The following is a 19,458-nucleotide window of genomic DNA, read 5'->3' as shown; positions in this document are numbered from 1 at the left end:
GGTCCACAAAGCGAAAATAAGCTACAAAGCATATCAATATGGAGGAATCATGACGTAAATTATCCAGGGCTTCCTCAATATAAATTACAGATTAATCGAGGAGGAAAATAAGTCAATTAATTTTCTCATATTACACTACTATTACAGAAATTTTAAGTTAGCAGAGCAACTGAAATATTTTGCGAAGTCAACAATTACTTTAAAATACCATTTTAAGTGAAATATTCTTCTCTTTTTTAATAACATACTTGACTAGCCAAGAAAAAGTGCAGAAAGTGTCATGAAATATCTTCACTTTCATTACAGATTCAAGAATTACATAGGTCCTTACTTATAAATTCCTCGTGACATATTCTCAATGTATTTAGCTTTGTCTTCTACTCCACAGTGGTAATGGTATGTTTTTATGCAGGCTTTAATTTCACACCCAATAGTAGCACCAGGCTGGCTGCAAAGTGTGCATTTCTGTGCAGGGGAAAGAAGAGAATGGCACTGTTCAGCCTTTCAGTCTCTTGCCTCTTAGCATTCAGTTTAGTGTTCCTCATATTTATGGCTACCATTTTGGAACAGAGTAATTTCTCTGGCAGATCATCTTTCCAATGAAAAGTTAATCAAAGATATTGTAAAACAGAAACTATGTAATACTAACAAATTGAAAATTGCTACATGATTGCACTTATTATTGCATTTCCAAGAGCATTTTATTGCCACTGAAGTTAGTATGTTCATACATGAAGAACCTTAAATGATTTTTTTCAAGGAGCAATATTGTTAGTTGTTTGTTTTCTCCCCCCCGCCCCCCCCCCCGATGTCTTACCACTTTAAAAACATCCTGAATTTTAATAAAATACAATGTGACATTTTACCAACATCCCCATCTCTGAGGCCTTAATGCGTTTTCATATTAAAACATCAAAACAGTTGGAAACACGTCACTGCAAGAACATATTCTCTAAGTTTATTTGTAGTTTTACACAGTGTGCTTTTAGTAACACAGGATCCAAAGCTGTTACTCTCTTATAGTTACAGGAAAGCTACTAATAATTTACTACGTACATTGTCATAAAGAACCCTAAATACCACATGCCCGAACATCACTAATTTTTAAGGTGATTCCTATCTGGCTACCTGTCCCAAAAGTAACAATACCTTTAAATTTTGTGTTTTGAAACAGATGGAAAAGATTGTTTCACAAAAGGAAGGAGGCAGAGCTATATACACCTTAGTAGAATCAGTAACACGTTCATCACATTCTGCAGATACATACCATTCTTTTTCCTCTCTTGATTTCTTGAAGTACAGTTTTGATATCAAAATCGCCAAACTCTGCCCTTGAAGTTGTTGTTAGCTGGACAGTGCCAGAAGAGAACAACTATAAAACAAGCAAGTCAAAATAATTTCAGGTCACCAACATGATTAGAAATTTTTTTATGTGCAGGAATAACCGAGCATTGAACATCCCTTTCTGTGTTCTCAGACAGCATGTGCTTTACCAACAAACTGTGAAAAAACCCCCATGCTGATTGCGTAATTAGTATGAGTATTCCTTCTGATACCCACCTGACTGCTTCAATTACATTTGTTGCCTTGGAGAAACGTATTTTATAAGACAAAGGAGTAGACAAGAAATGATGACATAATGAAAACACAAAGTAATAAATGGGCAATATTATCAATTACACCACTGAACTTTTTAGGAATATTCCATTTCCTTCCCTGTGACATATATATAATTCAGCTTCATGGCACAACTGATGTCAACATACCTGAAAAGCCCTGAGGGATGACAGTGGAGCACATAAGTACCATCCCTACTATCATCATGTTCAGTTTAAACTGTCTTAAAACTAAAGCTCAGGTACCCAAATTAGTGAACAATGGCACAACTGATGTCAACATACCTGAAAAGCCCAGAGGGATGACAATGGAGCACATAAGTACCATCCCTACTATCATCATCCCGGTATGTTCAGTTTAAACTGTCTTAAAACTGAAGCTCAGGTACCCAAAGTAGTGAACAGTACTCTAAGACCCAAGGCTGCTGGCACACACCAGCTCTCTGTTTAGTGAGGCTAGGTATAGGAAGACACTTAATACTCCACAGATTGCCTGGACTACTTATTCATCTTGAGGTACAACAGGAACCACTGAGGTTTGTTACTCAAAGCCCTACCTCATTCATAGAACGAGTTATACAAAAGATAGCACTATCTGCTCATGTTCATTGAAATTAGCAGATTCTTTTCAGGCTGACAGTTCTATAAATGTGATCATCTAAAGACAACGATGATCACTTCCATGTCCCACTCTACTTGAGTCACACAGCCTGAATCCACTAGTCAGAAAATTAATAAAGGTCATGGATTCTTCCCGGATTTTGTCTGAATGCCTGTGGAGTAAGGTATTTTATTTTGGGGGTGGATTCTTTTAGTTAAAACTGTTTTCTGTTTTCCTTTTTAAATACTGTGTATGCATTTAGATGCTAAGGGAGCATTTTTAATAAGCTAAAGAGTCTCCCTGAGCTAATTCCATCTCTTAGCATGTAGCCAACTTTTATCCATATTGCCCGCAGTGAAAATAAATGAATTGCTCACTTCGCAACACTTCAGTACTTAAAGAGATCATCAGCACACAGACAATACTCATGCATAATTACATGTAAGGGTACGGTATTAAAATCTAAAATAGCAATTCAGGCAAAATTCACCTAACAGACTGGTTAACACCAATACTGTTACTCACCATGCACTTATAGTGTGCTGCAGCCTTTTTGGCATTAAATATATGAAGCTTTCCTCTAGCTTCATTTTCTTCTTCACCTGCATGACAGAATCCACATTTAGGTTTTGTATCACTGGGGCTGCTTCTGTGGGGAGACCTGTCTCTCTGAAAGAAAAACATTTTACTAAAATATACTGCTGGGTTACAAATAAGGTTGTAATTTTAAAAGCCTGTGGCCACCAGCTGGAGGCTCAGACAAATGCAAATTTTAATACAAATTATATTTGCAGAGAAGAAATATGCAATTCTGTCTTCTTAAGAAGTTTAGCATATTTACTGCTTACATAGGAACTGCTTTCTATTTCATCTGTGCCATGTGAGGACGTAGATCTAGTGTCTTCTGATTGCCCTTTTAAATTTGTTTTTCTTGGCTTTCCCTTACGACCCCTCCTTTTTCCTTTGGGAGGTGAAGGCTCCAACTCGTGTTCATTGATACTTTCTTCTAAATCTGCTTTAGAAGTTAGAAAACATCATCAAATAACATTCTCAAAAATTTTATGCAAAACAAACCAAGCAAAGAAAAAAAAAACCCAAAAAACAGACAAGAAAAAACATAACCTGTATTTTCTGTATTTTGGTCAGAAATAAAAATAGCAACTTTTTCCCATTTATTACAAACATGCAACTGCAGATCCTGAAAACATTATTTACTTCTTTACACATATCACAGAGTTTTGCATCTTTATAACATAATACATGAAGAAGGTTTAGCATTTCTCACAACTTCTACTTTCAGACCCAAAATGTGTCCTCAGATACATATATTCACCTCCACTGAAAAGACGACTCATTTAAACTACACTGAAACCAGAAAATGTTTTCAACCATGAAATAAGCTTTTAAATTTTTTTTTCAAGATGCATAACTCCAGTGTAAATTGCCCTTGATATTATGCCAGTGTTTCTAAATAACACCTCTCTCCTTGCTTTATTAATCGATGCCTTAAGAAAAAAATTCACCCATTTTGGCTATAACATTAACATCAAGTTTTAAAACTGACCTGTATTTTCCCTCCATGAAACAGATCTAAGGTTTCATTTTAGTTACAGCATATTTTTACATTTACAGCTAAAAGCAGCCACCAGTTTACAGAAAATCATCCACACTGACAATATCCCAGATAAAGTATTTACAGATCATTAAGAATATAAGAACGTGTATTTTTAATACAGACATAGCAAAGAGGTCTGACAAGTTCCTTTGAAAATGTCAGCTCAACTGCTGAATGCTACATAGAACTGTAGTCCAGTATTCTAGCAGACTGTCCTTTTGATTACTCAAAGTTCTACAGTTAACACAGATCAATTCTGCAAACTTAAGATTGCTTCCAATATGATCTAGTTAAGTTATATCTGGCATTGAATAACCAGCTCTATTCAGTCGCTAACAACTTTCCTGATCATCAGCTGCTCACAGGAGCATCTTTCTTTTTTCTTTTAATATGTAACACCCACCCCTGCTCAAACTGCAAAGATATTTCAGCAGACTTGTTTAAAGAAACACGCACAAACACCGCTGAAGAACTTGCTTCTCAAAATCCAAACCACAAACATCCGCACGAGCCCCCAAACGGAAGGGAATCCTAATCAGAAGATTTGGAACATCTACTTTATACATTAATGAGCCGCTTAACTGTTGTGGTATTATTATTATTATTATTTAAGCATTGCTATGGCGCTTATCGCCATTATATCGTGGTCTCAGTATCCAGACAGGACATCTTATTTTGAGACTAAATGCTGCTTCACCAGAACTCGTCTTTCTTATCTATTATCACTTAAAAGTCAGATCGCATTTCTATCCCACGATTAACAGCAACTCAACTGCACAAAAGTTTGAAGTCAAAGACTTGAACATATTCCACAGCCATCAACTTGGAGTAGAAGATAACTGAACTACTGGCCCAAGGCCTTGCATGCAAGTGTATCCTATTAAGCTTAGTCTATTGTGTCTGTCGCTAATCCCTGAGAAAGCTACAGCTTCTTGCACATTTATTAATGAAGGACAGAAAACTAATCCAAATGCATCACAACAGGTTATACTGAAACATAATTCCCCCAAAGCTTTACTTTGTAGTATGGTTAGAAAGAGGCAAAAAATTGAGAATGTACTAATACAAATCTGCGAATTATTTTGGCTTACATTGACAGATTATTCAGCTATATACAGATATTCCCAAGTTGCTACTAAAATACATCAGTCTATCTACCACAACATTCCTATGCTTTACTATATATACCATTCTTTTCTAATTAGATGACAAAAGCACCATTTATTTTACTCTGAAAAAAAAAATAAAATACACGATGACATGGATTATCTAATGAAACAATACATTTTACATTTTATTCTCAGAATTTACTATCTAACATTATTTTTCATTTACCATTACTTGCTAAATTCCCCAAGCAAGATTATGCAATTTAGATATCATACCTCTCAGACTGCATATAGCAAGTTTTATTACAACCTGAAAACCTCTTTCAAAGAAAAGAGTTCTTTTATCTTGTCCCTCATCATATGAACTCTTCACCAACGCATTAAAAGGAATTTGTGAATCTTTGTCTCTACTTTTACATTTACAGAAATCATAGATGGTTATTCTAGGAAAAAAAAAGTCTTACAAAAATGTGACTGTTGAATTCGTGACCCTTTAAATAACATCAGTAAGAACTTAAAAATATTCCTTCCAAAATCATTCCACGGATTTCCCTACTGTGTTTGATGAAGCAAAATGTAGATGAAGCAAAATGTAGTCCATTCACCAGCATTCCTTATCTTTTCCAAAGCTCCTTATCAATTCTGTCAACCATAATGTTTTCCACCTCTTAGTCCACCCGTATTTTTTAAATAACATTAGAGCATATCCTGAACTCTCTACAGTCACACTTTCAAAACTGGAAGTGAATCATAATTGCTAAATACCAAGCACACGTTGTGAAAACCAACTTCTTATAAGAAATGTCACAGCCTCCTTATAGAATAAGTTCTTAAGTGCTATTTTTTAGTCTACAATTATTAGAGTATTTAAGATTTGAAAAGTAAAAATGCTGTATTTTTAAAAGATGGTTTCAGGTGAAGATAAAAAAAAACCACTGAGATTGCACAGCTTTCCTCAAGGGAGAACCCCTTTTCTGTGCTCAAAACTAGTACTTCCAAAAAAGTTCAGAGTTCATTGAAATCCAGATGCTACATGACCCCTTCATCAAAATAAAATTCCTTGCAGATTTAGGTTTCCTACTACAAGTGACATGGACCTACAGATTAACGCCCCCGAGATGCGAGGCTCTGCTCTACCACATCTATCTGCAGGACTGATACCTCAAAACATTAAAGTTTCTCTCATTTTTAACAGCACTATGAACTAGCGTAACAGTACAGGAAGAAAGAGATTGTAACCAGCTTTAAAATACACCTGCCTTGGATGGTCTTTACTGTTTAATATACAATTTGGTTTGTGCCCTATCCCTCCCCTCAAGCCCACTGCCAGCTTACCCTGTTTCCCTGGCATCTGATGGTTGGGTGTTTCCAACTTCTCATGTCAGCTTGAACTAAGGAAAACACAAAAAGTTGTTCAACTCCTCCCTGACCAGATGACGTTTTATCATGGATATCACCCATACTCTGAATCCCCTGAGATTCCCTAGATATTCTTCAGCTGCCCCCCATCCCATATCCCATTACTGCATTGATTTTTAAAATCATCACAATATTCTCAACATAACTTTATCTAAAGTCTTCAAAGGAGGTATCTTATGAGCTTTCTTCAGAAGTCCCTAAATGCTATATCTGAAAAAACAAGCTTAATACGCAATACCATCTGAGAAGGAGGGGTGGGGGTAGAAATCAAGAGGAAACATTCTACATTTTTAAAAGCACCTAAGAACACGATATTGTAAATTCAGATGAGCGAAAAGATGAGTAGCAACAAGCCCCAAATTTGCATGTTAGAAATCCATGAGCAGTACGAAGTACCACAAAAAGAAGACTAGCAAAATGCTGTATTACATAAACTCTTAACAGGGAGACTCAGCTTCAGAGAGAAATCTAAAAATTCTCCTTTGATCATGACTAGAAGGAAAAAGGATCAAGATGTTTTGCTGTTTAAAATAAGGCTTGGCAGAGAAGAGGTTGCGATATCACTGATCTATTCTATATTGCATCAGCTTGAAATATACATGGAATCACCCTTTTCCAAAAGCTAGGTTAAAGCAAAGTAATAAAAGAATTAAGTGATGTAAAGGTTGTGAAAGAACAAATAAAAAGAGGATGTGTACAATAAAGGCTAATACTGCTCTCTGTATCCACCTCCTACATTAACTTAAACAATAGACTAAGTGAGCCAGAAGCAAAGGGGGCTAAGTCTGTATGACGAAGATAATAAACAAAACTGACTGGCAAAATATATTTGGAAGTAGGACTGTACATAAAAAGAAGCCAAAATGTAGAATGTGGAAGTGGTTTAGACATGCTGTTATGTAAATCTGAATCACACATATGTATTTAAAGCTTTACAGTGCATTTGGGATAAAAGAGAAACTCTAAAAATTACAAAGAACAAAATCAACCTGACTAGATTTTTAGAAGAGAAACGGAATATCACAGAGAAAGAAAAAAGTACTTTAGCATGTTAAAGTAAGATGTCCTTAAAATATGGCTGAGACCCAATGAACTGTATGTTGCAACATAATTATTTTAAATTGAAAAGAAATGTCAAAAAAACCTGGAAAACCTTGTTGTCCCAGTAGTCAATAATAAAAATGTGAATGCATCTATAAGCGTTAATAAGAACCAAAGATTTGCATTAAAACCCTTGCAAGCAGATACAGAATCAGGTAAACGGATTGTGAAATAATAGAGGCTTTTATCAGCAAATGATGTGAAATAAACAATCAAAATGCTGAATATAATTTTTAGGTTTTGGCTGTTTGTTTTCTTTAAATGGAAAAAGACTAAGTTACATGAAACATATCTAAACTGGAGAAAGTAAGAGTGAAGAGGAAAAAAAATTAAATTACCCCTTAGGTCCTGTCACTGATACGTTTTCCAAAAGTACCAGATACCTCAAGGAACTGATGACTCTTGTCCAAAAGCTATTTTTGACTGAATAGTATCTATGTTATGAAGTACTTGAGATTATTTCTTTAATTAAGTATATTTAACATAGAAAATGAATATAATAGTCCTTCATAACCATACAATCTAATGCTTTTTCAAGCAAACAATCGTTGGCAAAGACTGAAGACAGACACTTAGCTTATCTGCATAATCGGAAAGCTTATGACAACTGGTATGATAAAACCTGTTAAGTATGAGTTAGCCGACCAAGTTTCTATTTGTATAACGTCTTGCCTAGATAGGAAGGAGAATTGTAATGTAAACACCACAAGACAGCTCCTCAGGTAGGACAAACCATTCACCACATTACTTTTCCGTTTTGTCCTTTTCCGTTAGCTGTGCGTTTTTCCGTAAGAAAACACCATTGTGATGCTTCTGCAAAATACCTCATTAGTCTATAATGGACCGCATAGGAGATTGCTAACTTACTGCCTGGACCAACTGTTTTTGTTGTAACACTATGTATACATTTGATGCCACATTCAGAGCAGCATTCTCCATAAGACAAGACAACAAGAAGGCTGAGTTAGCAGAGTAGGAAGAATTTGTTACTGTCCACCAGCAGAACTGAAATGACACCGAACTGCAATGTTACAGAAACTTTTATACCTGACTGCGTTAACGCATACAATGTTAGGCAATCTTATGCTGTGAACAGTGTTACAGAAAATGCAACTATGAACAAACGCTGATTAAAGGAACCAAAGATGAATCAGGATGTTACCTAACTATTATGCCAAAAAGTTTTCGATGTTTTCCCTGCCAGCCTCTGGCTTACACAGTGCTTTGAAAAAGTACTCGGTTTGATATAGATTGCAGCATCTCTAAATAGGTCTCTCAGAGAAATATTACCCTGACTCAACTTACTGAGCGGTATGAGAAGCATAGACTTCATGTTTGATCTTTAGAATAACATGAAAAGGGTGCTGAGACAGGGAATGTCCTTATTTCCATTGTGGAAACATAATTCCCTGAGGCTTTGAGTACAGCTACAATAGGAATTATGGACACTTTATTTTCTGACCCCACAGTTCCCAAGCATCTGTGTTAAACATTAACAATAGATAGTCACATGGCTGTCTTCATTATTCTTTGTTTTACTATGTAACAGAAGAATGAAATTACATTCTTATCTTAGTTTATATTAAACTTTTCCTGATCAGCTGAATTTGTTTTAAATTCAACACAGGAGCCAGGGCAGCCCCACCTCCAGGGAACTGAAAGATACCAGATTTTAAATTTTTCAACAATTATTTCCAGTACATTGGAATAAATTCCAACAAACAGTTCCAAAACCTTAGTTCAACAATCCTCTATTCTTCAAAAAGAATAAATGCAATTATATCAAACTGAACAGTAATTCAACTAATAGTTAGCTGTGATAGTTTGAAAGCACTGGCACCAATTCCTGTAACCTATTAGGTGCTGAAAACATAGATGGCTTGCCTAAATTATTAATTAAACTATTACTTGAAGTTCAGGTTAAATTATTTTGTCAGATTTGTAACCAGCAAGACAAAAATCTAGACACGAAGCTTTCAGTAACTTTGTCTGCTCCTCTGAGCAGGTGTCTTCAAATCTGTTGACCTCATGGCCACAGCCTAGTAAAAAGTGTGAGAGTACCTCACTTTTACTGTCCTTTTTCCAGTTAGTGGGAACACAGCACAGAAGAATCACCTGAAATATTTATACACAAAGGAAATATAGGAGAGATACAATTTTCCTATTCTATGTCACCTGAAGGCGAGGCCATGCAGATAAATTAGACAAACCCAACAATCTGCTGAAACAGATAATGAGTTTAAGAGCACGATACTTTGCTGCTATGTTTCATATTTTTATATTCAAAGAAAACAGAAGGTAGTTCAGCAACTCCTGTCAATTAAAGGAAAATTAACTCCCATCGCTCATTAGTTTTATCTTAGTGAGCAGAGAGACACTTAGTCTGATGAATTCTCACGCCACCTGAACTCCATGACACCAACAAATAACATCTAAGAGGTCCTTTTTATTAGGTTTTAACTGGGTAACTTTAATTCTAACATAGGTCCTTCAACCACATTTCCATACAGCCTCAAGAAATTTTCTTAATTGTTATTAAATGGCTAACAGATATTCTTTTTAAACTAGAACTTCTAACAAAATGTACATTAGCCAGATCTCAGACTTGAACAAGTATACCCCCAAAAGCATCTATTTTCTAGGGAAGGGAAGGAAAAAAAAATCTCACTATTATGCAGCAGTACTGTCTACAGAAAATAAACTGTTCTGGACTGCACCAAACCAAACACTCCTAAAAACCCTTCCAACATCCACTAATAGAAGTGACATAATAAAAATTTTTGGGACTGCAGCAATTAAATCTGGATACAGAGAACAAAGGATAAAAAAAACAGATGTTCTACACTGACCAAGAAAAAAAAAACCACCAGCATCCCAGAGCAGGAGCAATAAGTTTCCATCAAAAAGGAGTGATAATTCCAGTGCCTCTATGCACCTACATTGAATGACATTGGTTCCACAGATGAGCTTTAACTTCTCTGTTATGAAAACACTGCTGAGAGCAAGGATTCACGACAATAAAACAAAAAAACAAAAACAAGAGGAAAAAAAAGCCGCTATGTTAGCATCTAGTATCCTTAGCTAGTCTATTCACTCTTCTCTGCAAGTCCTTTCTGATTTCAGACACCATCATTCTTTCACATTTAAATTCCTCTTTGATATTCACATTTTCCTCAAGAAATAAACCAACAAAATACATATATAAAGCTTAATCTCACCATCCAACACCTTCCAGTTACCATTTCATTGGGCAAACTTCAGCATTTAAATATTAAGAAACAAACCCTCCAAAGTCCCTTCTTAAACTCTGAAAATCACCCTGTGTATTTCTGTCTTCTAAAGGTAATCAGTTTTCAATGTAGCAAAATACCATTGCTATACAATACTATAAGTCATTTCCACAAGACAGATGCAATATGTATTTTTACTTTCTTTGATTTAAAGGAGGTCTATCACAAAAGAGCCCCAGCTTCCGGCATTATCACATCCATAACTCTAAGAAATAATATTCTATGGGTATAGTTCCCTAAACTGTATGACCTAAAAAGAGAACATATTCTTTGGGAAAGAGCACTGGGTAAAATTTCAGTCAAATATTAAACAAAAAAAACCCAGAAAACAAAAACATGAAGTATAGCTACACATATTTCTAGAAGTATAAAGCATAACAGAACTAAGTATTTTAAACAAAAAAAATGAGTGCAAAGTTAAATGCTAAGTAAGATACTATTGGGTTCTTTGGTCTCAGTTTTTCTGAGTGATGTTGTTTATTCCTCCTTCTCCTACCCTCAATCTAAGAGTCTCTTTGCATGAGCCTAGCTTAATGTTTTAATAAACTGCCATGATGAACATTTAAGAAAAAAGCCACTATGCCTCTAGTAATTTTTCCCATGTCTTCTCAGACAAATATATCCATATAAAATTTAAAAGCCTTTGCTATTAGAGAATGACGTTGTAGAATTGGAGATAATGGTTTCTGAAAACTCTTAAAGAAAAGCACAAGTTCAGATCCTGCAAGGAATTTCAAGCAGAAAAAGTCACCCGTTGGCACTGGGCTCCATGCAGAATTAGAGGCATTTTTCAATAGGTGTCAAACACTGAGCCGTTTGTGAATAAGTATAAAAGATTATGTTTAAATATCAGTTAAAGAGATTAATCTCTCTCTGGACTCAAATGTCTTTCACATTCCGCTTCTGCTAACAAGCAAAACAAATGCCAAAACAAAGAAACAAAGTGCCAAACTACAAGATAATGTGGTCCTGTCTCTTTGGAGGATTCTATAACATGTATACTGCTTTTCTTGTTTAAACCTAATAATAGCAAAATCAGCGAGTATTTTATACAAAGCACGGGACAATAATTCTTTACATAGACTTAAAAAAAAAAATCAGTTTTCATTTGGGATTTTCTACTGCCTTTGATATCTTTCTGAACACTGAAGTAACATCCAAACCTTACCATTAATATATCTACTACCCGTAGCAAAAACAATAGTATATTACCTTAAAAATACATTTGGCAAAAAGAGACTGAAGTAATTTATGAAATTTGATCTTCACGAAAGAGTCACTTACTCCTCATTAGTTAAATCTGATGACATTTCAGTTGAAAGTAATACAAAACGTAAACTAACAACTGTTCGCTTACCCAAATTCAGATACAGTAGAAAAAAGGAAAAATACCTGCATAAATACACAATAGCACAACTAGTTTGGAATTGTAACAGACCACATGATTTATCTACGTTTGTGGCATATCACCCCTCGCACATTTCACTACTCTCCTCTGCAAAGATGCACAGCTTTTATGAATGTATCCATGCAGCTTGCTTTGTTCATCAGAATTACTCAGGAATATATCTATAAGTGATCTGATCACAAACCTTTTCATTTACTATTGGGTCCTTCTTATTTGAAGAGTTAAACTCTATTTAATAGTTAAAAAAATAGTGAATATTTAGGAACATTAGCAATAGCAAAAATCAGCTGTTACCTGACAAAATATTTTAGATGTTAATATTGTGAATATTTAACCACAAATATAAGCCAGCTTCTTCCCAGAAGGGAATGCGTTACTTCTACCCAAACTTTGTTTTGACAGAACATCAAATCTTTCGAACACCCTAAAATTTATGGTTTGGGTTTTTCTCCATCTCAACCAATCATTTTTAGAGAAAATACAGAAATCAGATGGGCTTCCAAACTCATTGTTTCTCAAAAAAATGTAGTTCTAATTTTTACTGAAAACATTTATATTCTCCAAAAAAATTAAATTTAACCAAAGTATCTTTCTACAATGGGAAAAATTTATATTGAATAATTTTACCTTCAGAGTTATGCGTAGTTTTCTTGTGTTTTCGACATAAAATCCTATAAACAAAGTAGTTGAAAACTGTCAAGTCAGTCACGATTCACAGATTATTTACGCATCTTTTAAATTTAAATGCCAGTACATTTTTCTCCCACTTGTAAGACTCACTGATATACAAATCTTGCAGTGAAAATATGCTTTTCTAGCACATCACTAGTTTGAATGCCACAATCATCATTAGAATTTTTTGCAACAGTTTTGTTTAGATTCCAAAAGTGGGTTTTTTTGTTTTGCTTTGTTGTTGTTTTTTTTTAAACAATCATTTTTCATTTATATGTGAAATATAAATACGAAAATAAACATAGCAGATAAATAATAGTTACATGTAAATGCCTTGTGAGGGTTTCTCTCTTATTTGAGCTTTATCATGCAAAGCACAGTAGTAGTGATATGTCTTATGACATGTTTTCACATCACAGCCAATGGTCGCTCCAGGACAATGGCATAAAGAGCACATCTGTAAAGAAAAAGAAAGCACAATTCATGTTACTGTTGGCTTAGTATTTCTGAGTTTAAAAATAATATAGTTACCACTCCTGGTGACAAAAATAAATGGAGTTATGCACTTGGCATTACTCTTCCTGCTCTCAGGTATTTTTCATAATTTATTTTAAAATCAAGGAGAAATTTGTGGCAATTATGCAACAATACAATAATCATCATACATTGATTAGCAATTCAATGAAAAAAATAAGTAATCTACTTTTGTGGAATATCATGTGTTTGATGAAAGTGACACAGCTATTCACCTAAATATCTCACTCCCGAGGATAGTCTGTTTGTGACAACCATTTCAGAAAAGTTAAAATCATAAATTGTACCTGTTTAATTCTGAATTACATTATGAAGGTGGGAGAAAAAGAAAGAGACACCCATATGGCAATGAATCTTGCAAAGTCAGAAATACTGATGATCTGCAAATTTACCTTAGCCTCAGCAGCTAACTTTACTTCTTTTTTCTATACAGTTATTTCCAAAACACTGAATTTAGTAAAAAAATTCATTAAATACAATTAATTTATTTCAATTATACTAAATTTTGCTCTTTAAACTTATATTGCAGAAAAGGTTAAATGGGAGCCTGTTGCTTTACTCTTCTTTCCCAATAATTAATTCTTCTCGCATTAGACTCATCATTGCTTAGGATACACCAACTATCATGCTTCTAAATTGTTCGTTACCCTTCTCATACTGTGTTAGGAAAGGAAGTAATTGATATTATAACAATATTTTTCTCTATGTTATTTTCTACCGACATAATATCGCCCAAAAATCTCAGAATTTCCCATTAAACTCCCCTCACAAGACAACCGAAGCTTTTTGTTTGAATCCTGCACGTTGCCCACACTCCAAAAAGATTAATTCCAAATCCATAAGCATAAGTGTGCAATGTAGCATACTCCTTACACATATCTTTGTGGAATACACTTTCTGCCCACCGCACTAGCTCAGTCAAGTTCTTGTTAGTCTCAAATATACCAAATAAACATACCACCAAAGTTATGTATCACCATCCTGTTTTTCAATTTTAACAAAGTTAACTGAACAGTAAAAATGTCAAAGCCTTGGATCATCTCCATTTACTCCTCTGCAAGCTCCGAAATGGTATAGTTACATACCGTTCCCTAGTTGTTATCTAATTTGTATGGCTATTTTATCTCACAAATTTGTTATACGTTGTGGTTTAATATATAATAATGGCTGATCAAAGCTCTTTATAAAAGCCTAGGCTGAAATTACATCCATCCAATCAATTTTAGTCAGTACTTCGCTATTTTTAAAGCCAGAAATGACTAAAAGAAAACTTTCTTTTTACGAACACCATGATGTATCTGTATGAACAAGACAGACCACAGGAATTTTTTATACTGACTTATTGGTCTATGTCTCCTGACAGTAATAAAATATTTATTCCATTGGTACAAGTCCTGCTGTCCGAATGGTCACTGCCAACAGACTAATTAATTCCCAAGTTATATCAGGTATACATGAAGTTTGACAAGCTGCAAAACAGGTAAGCTCTTTAAAAAAAATCCTCCCATGCACAGCTAACAAATAATAATGATATCGGTGCCTTGCACTCCCAAATGTTTAGACTTCACAAGTTTTTAAGACTGGCCTATTAAGGTTTGAATCTACAAGCTTTTCTCAGACTGAAATGTATTACCATCAGAAAGGCTCTACATATCAGTCATTATCACTTCAGGAATGAACGGGCCTCAATTTTCAGTGCATACCTGGTCAGCAGCAGCACCTCCTGAAGGAGAGCAACTACGTAAAATCTGTCAGCAGACAAATTTAGTCCAAGCTATCAATTACTTAACCCAGTGCACCACGCTGAGATATTTTTGTGCAATGTGTTCCCACATAAAAGAACAGGCTAGAACAGAAAGCAGACCTTAGAGCGGGTATTTGGGCTAACTATAAACATTTAGCTTTAAGCTTCCTACACAACTCAATGGAGGAAGCAGATTCCTCCAGAGAACGATTCAGAGTTGTAGTTTTCTAACAGCTACAGACAGAGATAAGGCACCTCAGTTAAGACCTAAAATTATCTTGTAAATTCTCTCCAAATAGGAAACATCTCAGGACTATGAATCCACTAGGTTAACCAGATCCAGGTTTTCTGCAAAAAGCTGAACAAAGTGCCTGATACATACACCTAGTGAGCTCCAAGAATATATCCAGCTGCTGCATCAGTGAAGGAACATAAAGACGTTCAGAAGCAGAGACAGAAACCGCCAATGACATAAAAAGAAATAACCTTCAAAAAACATTTAAGAGACCCAAGAGTCAAAAAGTTTCTTTACGCTCTGTAGTTCCCATTTACTACCACGTTATCTGGAAATTCCTAATCGCAACATGAATAACTTGTAAATACTTATTTCTTTACGCTTCAGCTAATTAGAGCAAATAAAGTTTCCTACGCTGGAAAATATTCAAACAAAACACTGGATGAAATATTAGACTACTATTATTATATAACTGTAGTTCTACAATAATACTTTGGACTACTCTTAGTAGTCCAAGAACTGGTAAACATGTAAAAGTGATTTAAATAACTAAGCTGAAAATTTTTAATGTGAGGAGTGAATGGATCCTTTGTTAAAAATATTTTTAAAAAGCCTCACTCATTTCCCCAAATGGAAAACAACTAGTTCTAAATAAATAAAAAACCAACAAACAAAAAACCCCATGAATTAGCTTCTTGGGAATTAAAAAAGTCATTGCTGCTCAGTTCTCATGAATTTGGTAGAGCTGTAATCACTATTGTACCCACATACCTCATAAGACGTCTGTATTCACAGAATCATCTATTAAATCACTATAAAAGGAAGCAATAAAAGTACCTTTGATAGTTAAAACCAGATTTTGGCAGCAAAACCAAATACTGGCAAAGGCACAATAATACCCTCTCCAGGTTCCTAGAATGTGGGTTTCTTTCTGAAATCTAACAGAAAGTATTAAATAGAAATCACTGGATTAGAAACATAAATTTAGGAAATGCTATTGTTTATATGCAGGCCACCAAAAAGAAAAACGGGCATATTCTGTAAATGAGTTTTCAAATTTCCTTGGAAAAAATGCATATCTGCTACAATCATCTACATTTGCCAATGAGGAAAAAAGTGACTGTAAAAATAATAATTCTGGATTTATTTTTCAGAAATTCCATGATTAAGCTACAACTCAAAACAAAGTGTTTACATGAGAGCAGAACTTGACTGAAATAAACAAACTACTTTATATCCTTTCCTAAAGACACTTCAAGGGTTGGTTAACTGACTTTTAAATTTCATTTCAATATAAGCATAATCATATCTACTGAGGTTTTCTTTTCGTAAATCTGAGACCAATTTCACTTCAACATCTTCTTCGATAAGTTGTCCATTACCTTAGAGCTCACACAAAGGTAGCACTTAAAAAAAAAAAAACCAACCAACCACAACATACATATATAAAATCCACTGAACAATTTAATGGTAAACTTTATAGAAGGTAAGAAAATATTGTCTTCCATTTTCAAGAGCCAAAAATAAGAGACTTACCAGTTTAGTGCCTCTCTTTATTTCTTTCTGAATATCTTCAATAGAGAATCCACCAAGACTCTCATTATCAGTGTGTGAAGATACCAGTGCGGATGAGAACAGCTAAAATTATAAAAACAAAGCTTATTTTTTAAGTTTTAAGGGTATAAGTGATATAGAACATTTATATAAATGAAACCCACAAAAATTTCAAATTATGGTGATTAATCATTTGTGCCAATGCCACAGCTGGTTGAATTTTTCATTTGTTTGTAGTCTTTTACTAGCTCCCTACATCCCTTTCCTTTTTCCTATGGGTTACTTACCATACATTTGTGATGTGCTGCCACCTTCTGGTTTTCTGACATCAATAATTGTCCACATTCATTATCTTTATTAGATCTACAAAAACCACACTTCCTTTGTCTTGAAGAGACTTTTTTCTGTCCAACTGAGCTTGTCATGATTTTAAATGACCTTAGAATGCCACCTCAATCCTCTCAACACTACAGAAAAAAAAGGTGCAATCAGCATGTTAACATCAACAAAAGGCAATTTAACTTACAGTTTTATAAATACAATATTGGTTGCTTGAAAATGATCTGTCCCTTTTTACCCTTTTCTTTATACTACTACAATAAATCCAAATAAACATGCACCCAACAGAGGCAGTATTTTGCCAACTTTTTATGAAATTGTATCAGCAAGCAGAATTCTTTAGGCAAAATAGTGCGAACATTAAAATAAAACTTTGGATACTAATATAAAACTTATAAGGAAAAGAAGAAACAGATGGGAAATACAACAAGTACAGGAATCATTAGAGGAAAAAGTTACTGCAACTCTTTCATCCCATTCTTATAGTTATTTATGACAGCAAAGGAATTTGTAGAAAATGCACTACCTGTACATGCAATAAAATTCATGCTACTGAACGTCTTCAAAAACAGAAGCAAAGAAAAACCCAAGAGCCCAGCATAGCATCCAGAACAGGTTTTGAGTGTAGAAGCTCACAAAGTAGCAGGGCAGATGAGTAACTACCCTTAGATGAGGGTAGAGATGAGAAGATAAAACGTTACCATTTTAGGTATTTCACAGATACACTGTGGCTAGTCAAACAGCATTAGGAACAAAATTTTAGAATGATCTATGACTAACAGGCTGAAATGGAAACCTTTTCAAGACCCACAGTTAATTTAGAAGCACCGTACTAGTTTTCAGTAACTGCAGGAGAGCTGCTATTCTCATCTAAGGAAAGTAACTTAAAATTAAACTCAACATGAATCACAAACTTTTCACGTGTTACCAGCAATACATTTTAAAATACAACACTGCGGTCCCAATCCCCTGATCAGGCAGACACTGCAAGATTAAAAGTGAAAATGCCTAACAAGCGTACGTGCTTCTTGGCCCAGTATTAAGTAGTTTGTCTTCATTTGTTTCTACATCTCTCAAGAAAGAAAATATCGTCCTTTTCAAATAGACTTGCTTATAGCTTTTTACTTTGGAGATTCGAGCCTTACTGTCAGAATTGGCCACAACTGCAATAAAAGCATCCTCCTCAGCCTTTGTCTACATTAGACTCATCTGAACAAGAAAAGCCACCGTATAGTTTGATATTTCTGTTGGAAAAAAATATAAAATCCAGCCACAAGAATAGCAGAGTTGCAGTACATCTGGACTGTGCGACAACGGCGATCTGCACGAAAATGCACGGCTGTTTTTTGACATTTGCATAGGCAAACCTGCCTGCTTCTCGGTGCTGTCAGAATCTCACAATACTAGTATCACTCACTATTTTTCTAACCAAAAGCAGAGGAATGTCATTAAGTTTCTGTTGGCATATACTACTACTAAAAGACAATCCTTTTAGAGTCTCACTCTTCGTTTCAACAGATTTTCACAGACTGAGTTTTAACTGACTGTCTTGCAATGTTTACTACAAAACTCCTGCATCAAGCGGTGTCTGTCCTGTATCTATTGCCTTTGCTTTATCAACAGCTTCATTTGCTTTCTTTTATAACTGGAAAGCAGTTTACTAGCCGGTGACGCATACTCATAAGAAGAATGCATAGATTTCAGATCTTGCTGATTTGCACAAAAAATGTGCCAATCTGGATAAACTAGTCACACCCTTTTGCAGTGGCAATAGAGAGTTCTTAAGTGTTAAACACAAAAGAATTACTATACTGTATTCTTCTAAAGAAAAAACAAAACAAGACCATTCTGTAATCCCTTCTGAGTAGAAAGAAGGAATGGTTTCTGAAGGAAAGATGGACAGATTTTCAGATGGGGGGGGGGGTTAAATTTTTTTAAACTTAAGAAAAATAATAATATTTGGAAGCAGGAAAAGACCTACAAAAGACAAGTAGGAAACAGTATCACAAAGATTTCTTGTTCTCAGGTCCCATTCAATAGCTCAACATAAATCACACAGCGATGGGTTAGAAATATATCAACAAAATAATTTAAAATGCAAGAAGTTCTGCTTTGGTATAAATAACTTGATATACACACACACATTCATTTGGGTCTACCTGTTTCATTTTATATTCAGATTGTATTATCGCTATATTGACAGCAATGATAGTAGTTCTTA

The 19,458-nt window shown here is 34.7% G+C and overlaps 1 protein-coding gene across 4 annotated transcripts in view; it reads right to left on the bottom strand.

The window, feature by feature from the left end:
• The window catches only part of PHF6 (PHD finger protein 6), a 22,103-nt gene extending 4,740 nt beyond the window's left edge, over positions 1-17,363 (bottom strand). For 3 of the 4 annotated variants that reach the window (XM_009331698.1, XM_009331697.1, XM_009331696.1), the window contains exons 1-8: positions 17,186-17,351; positions 16,881-16,982; positions 13,155-13,288; positions 12,787-12,830; positions 3,066-3,232; positions 2,743-2,886; positions 1,268-1,372; positions 332-465 (exon numbers count right to left, since the gene is read on the bottom strand). In XM_009331698.1, the coding sequence (XP_009329973.1) occupies positions 332-465; positions 1,268-1,372; positions 2,743-2,886; positions 3,066-3,232; positions 12,787-12,830; positions 13,155-13,288; positions 16,881-16,982; positions 17,186-17,323 (968 nt within the window). In that variant the 5' untranslated portion in view covers positions 17,324-17,351. Of the gene's footprint in view, positions 1-331; positions 466-1,267; positions 1,373-2,742; positions 2,887-3,065; positions 3,233-12,786; positions 12,831-13,154; positions 13,289-16,880; positions 16,983-17,185 lie in introns of all 4 variants that reach the window. The other variant, XM_009331699.1, reaches the window with a different exon arrangement.
• Between the last annotated feature and the right edge of the window lie 2,095 nt (positions 17,364-19,458).

Source organism: Pygoscelis adeliae, unplaced genomic scaffold (genome assembly GCF_000699105.1).
Source record: "Pygoscelis adeliae isolate BGI_AS28 unplaced genomic scaffold, ASM69910v1 Scaffold79, whole genome shotgun sequence".
NCBI lineage: Eukaryota > Metazoa > Chordata > Aves > Sphenisciformes > Spheniscidae > Pygoscelis > Pygoscelis adeliae.
The sequence above is the reverse complement of the archived record's forward strand: the minus strand, read 5'-3'. Positions and strand labels throughout refer to the sequence as shown.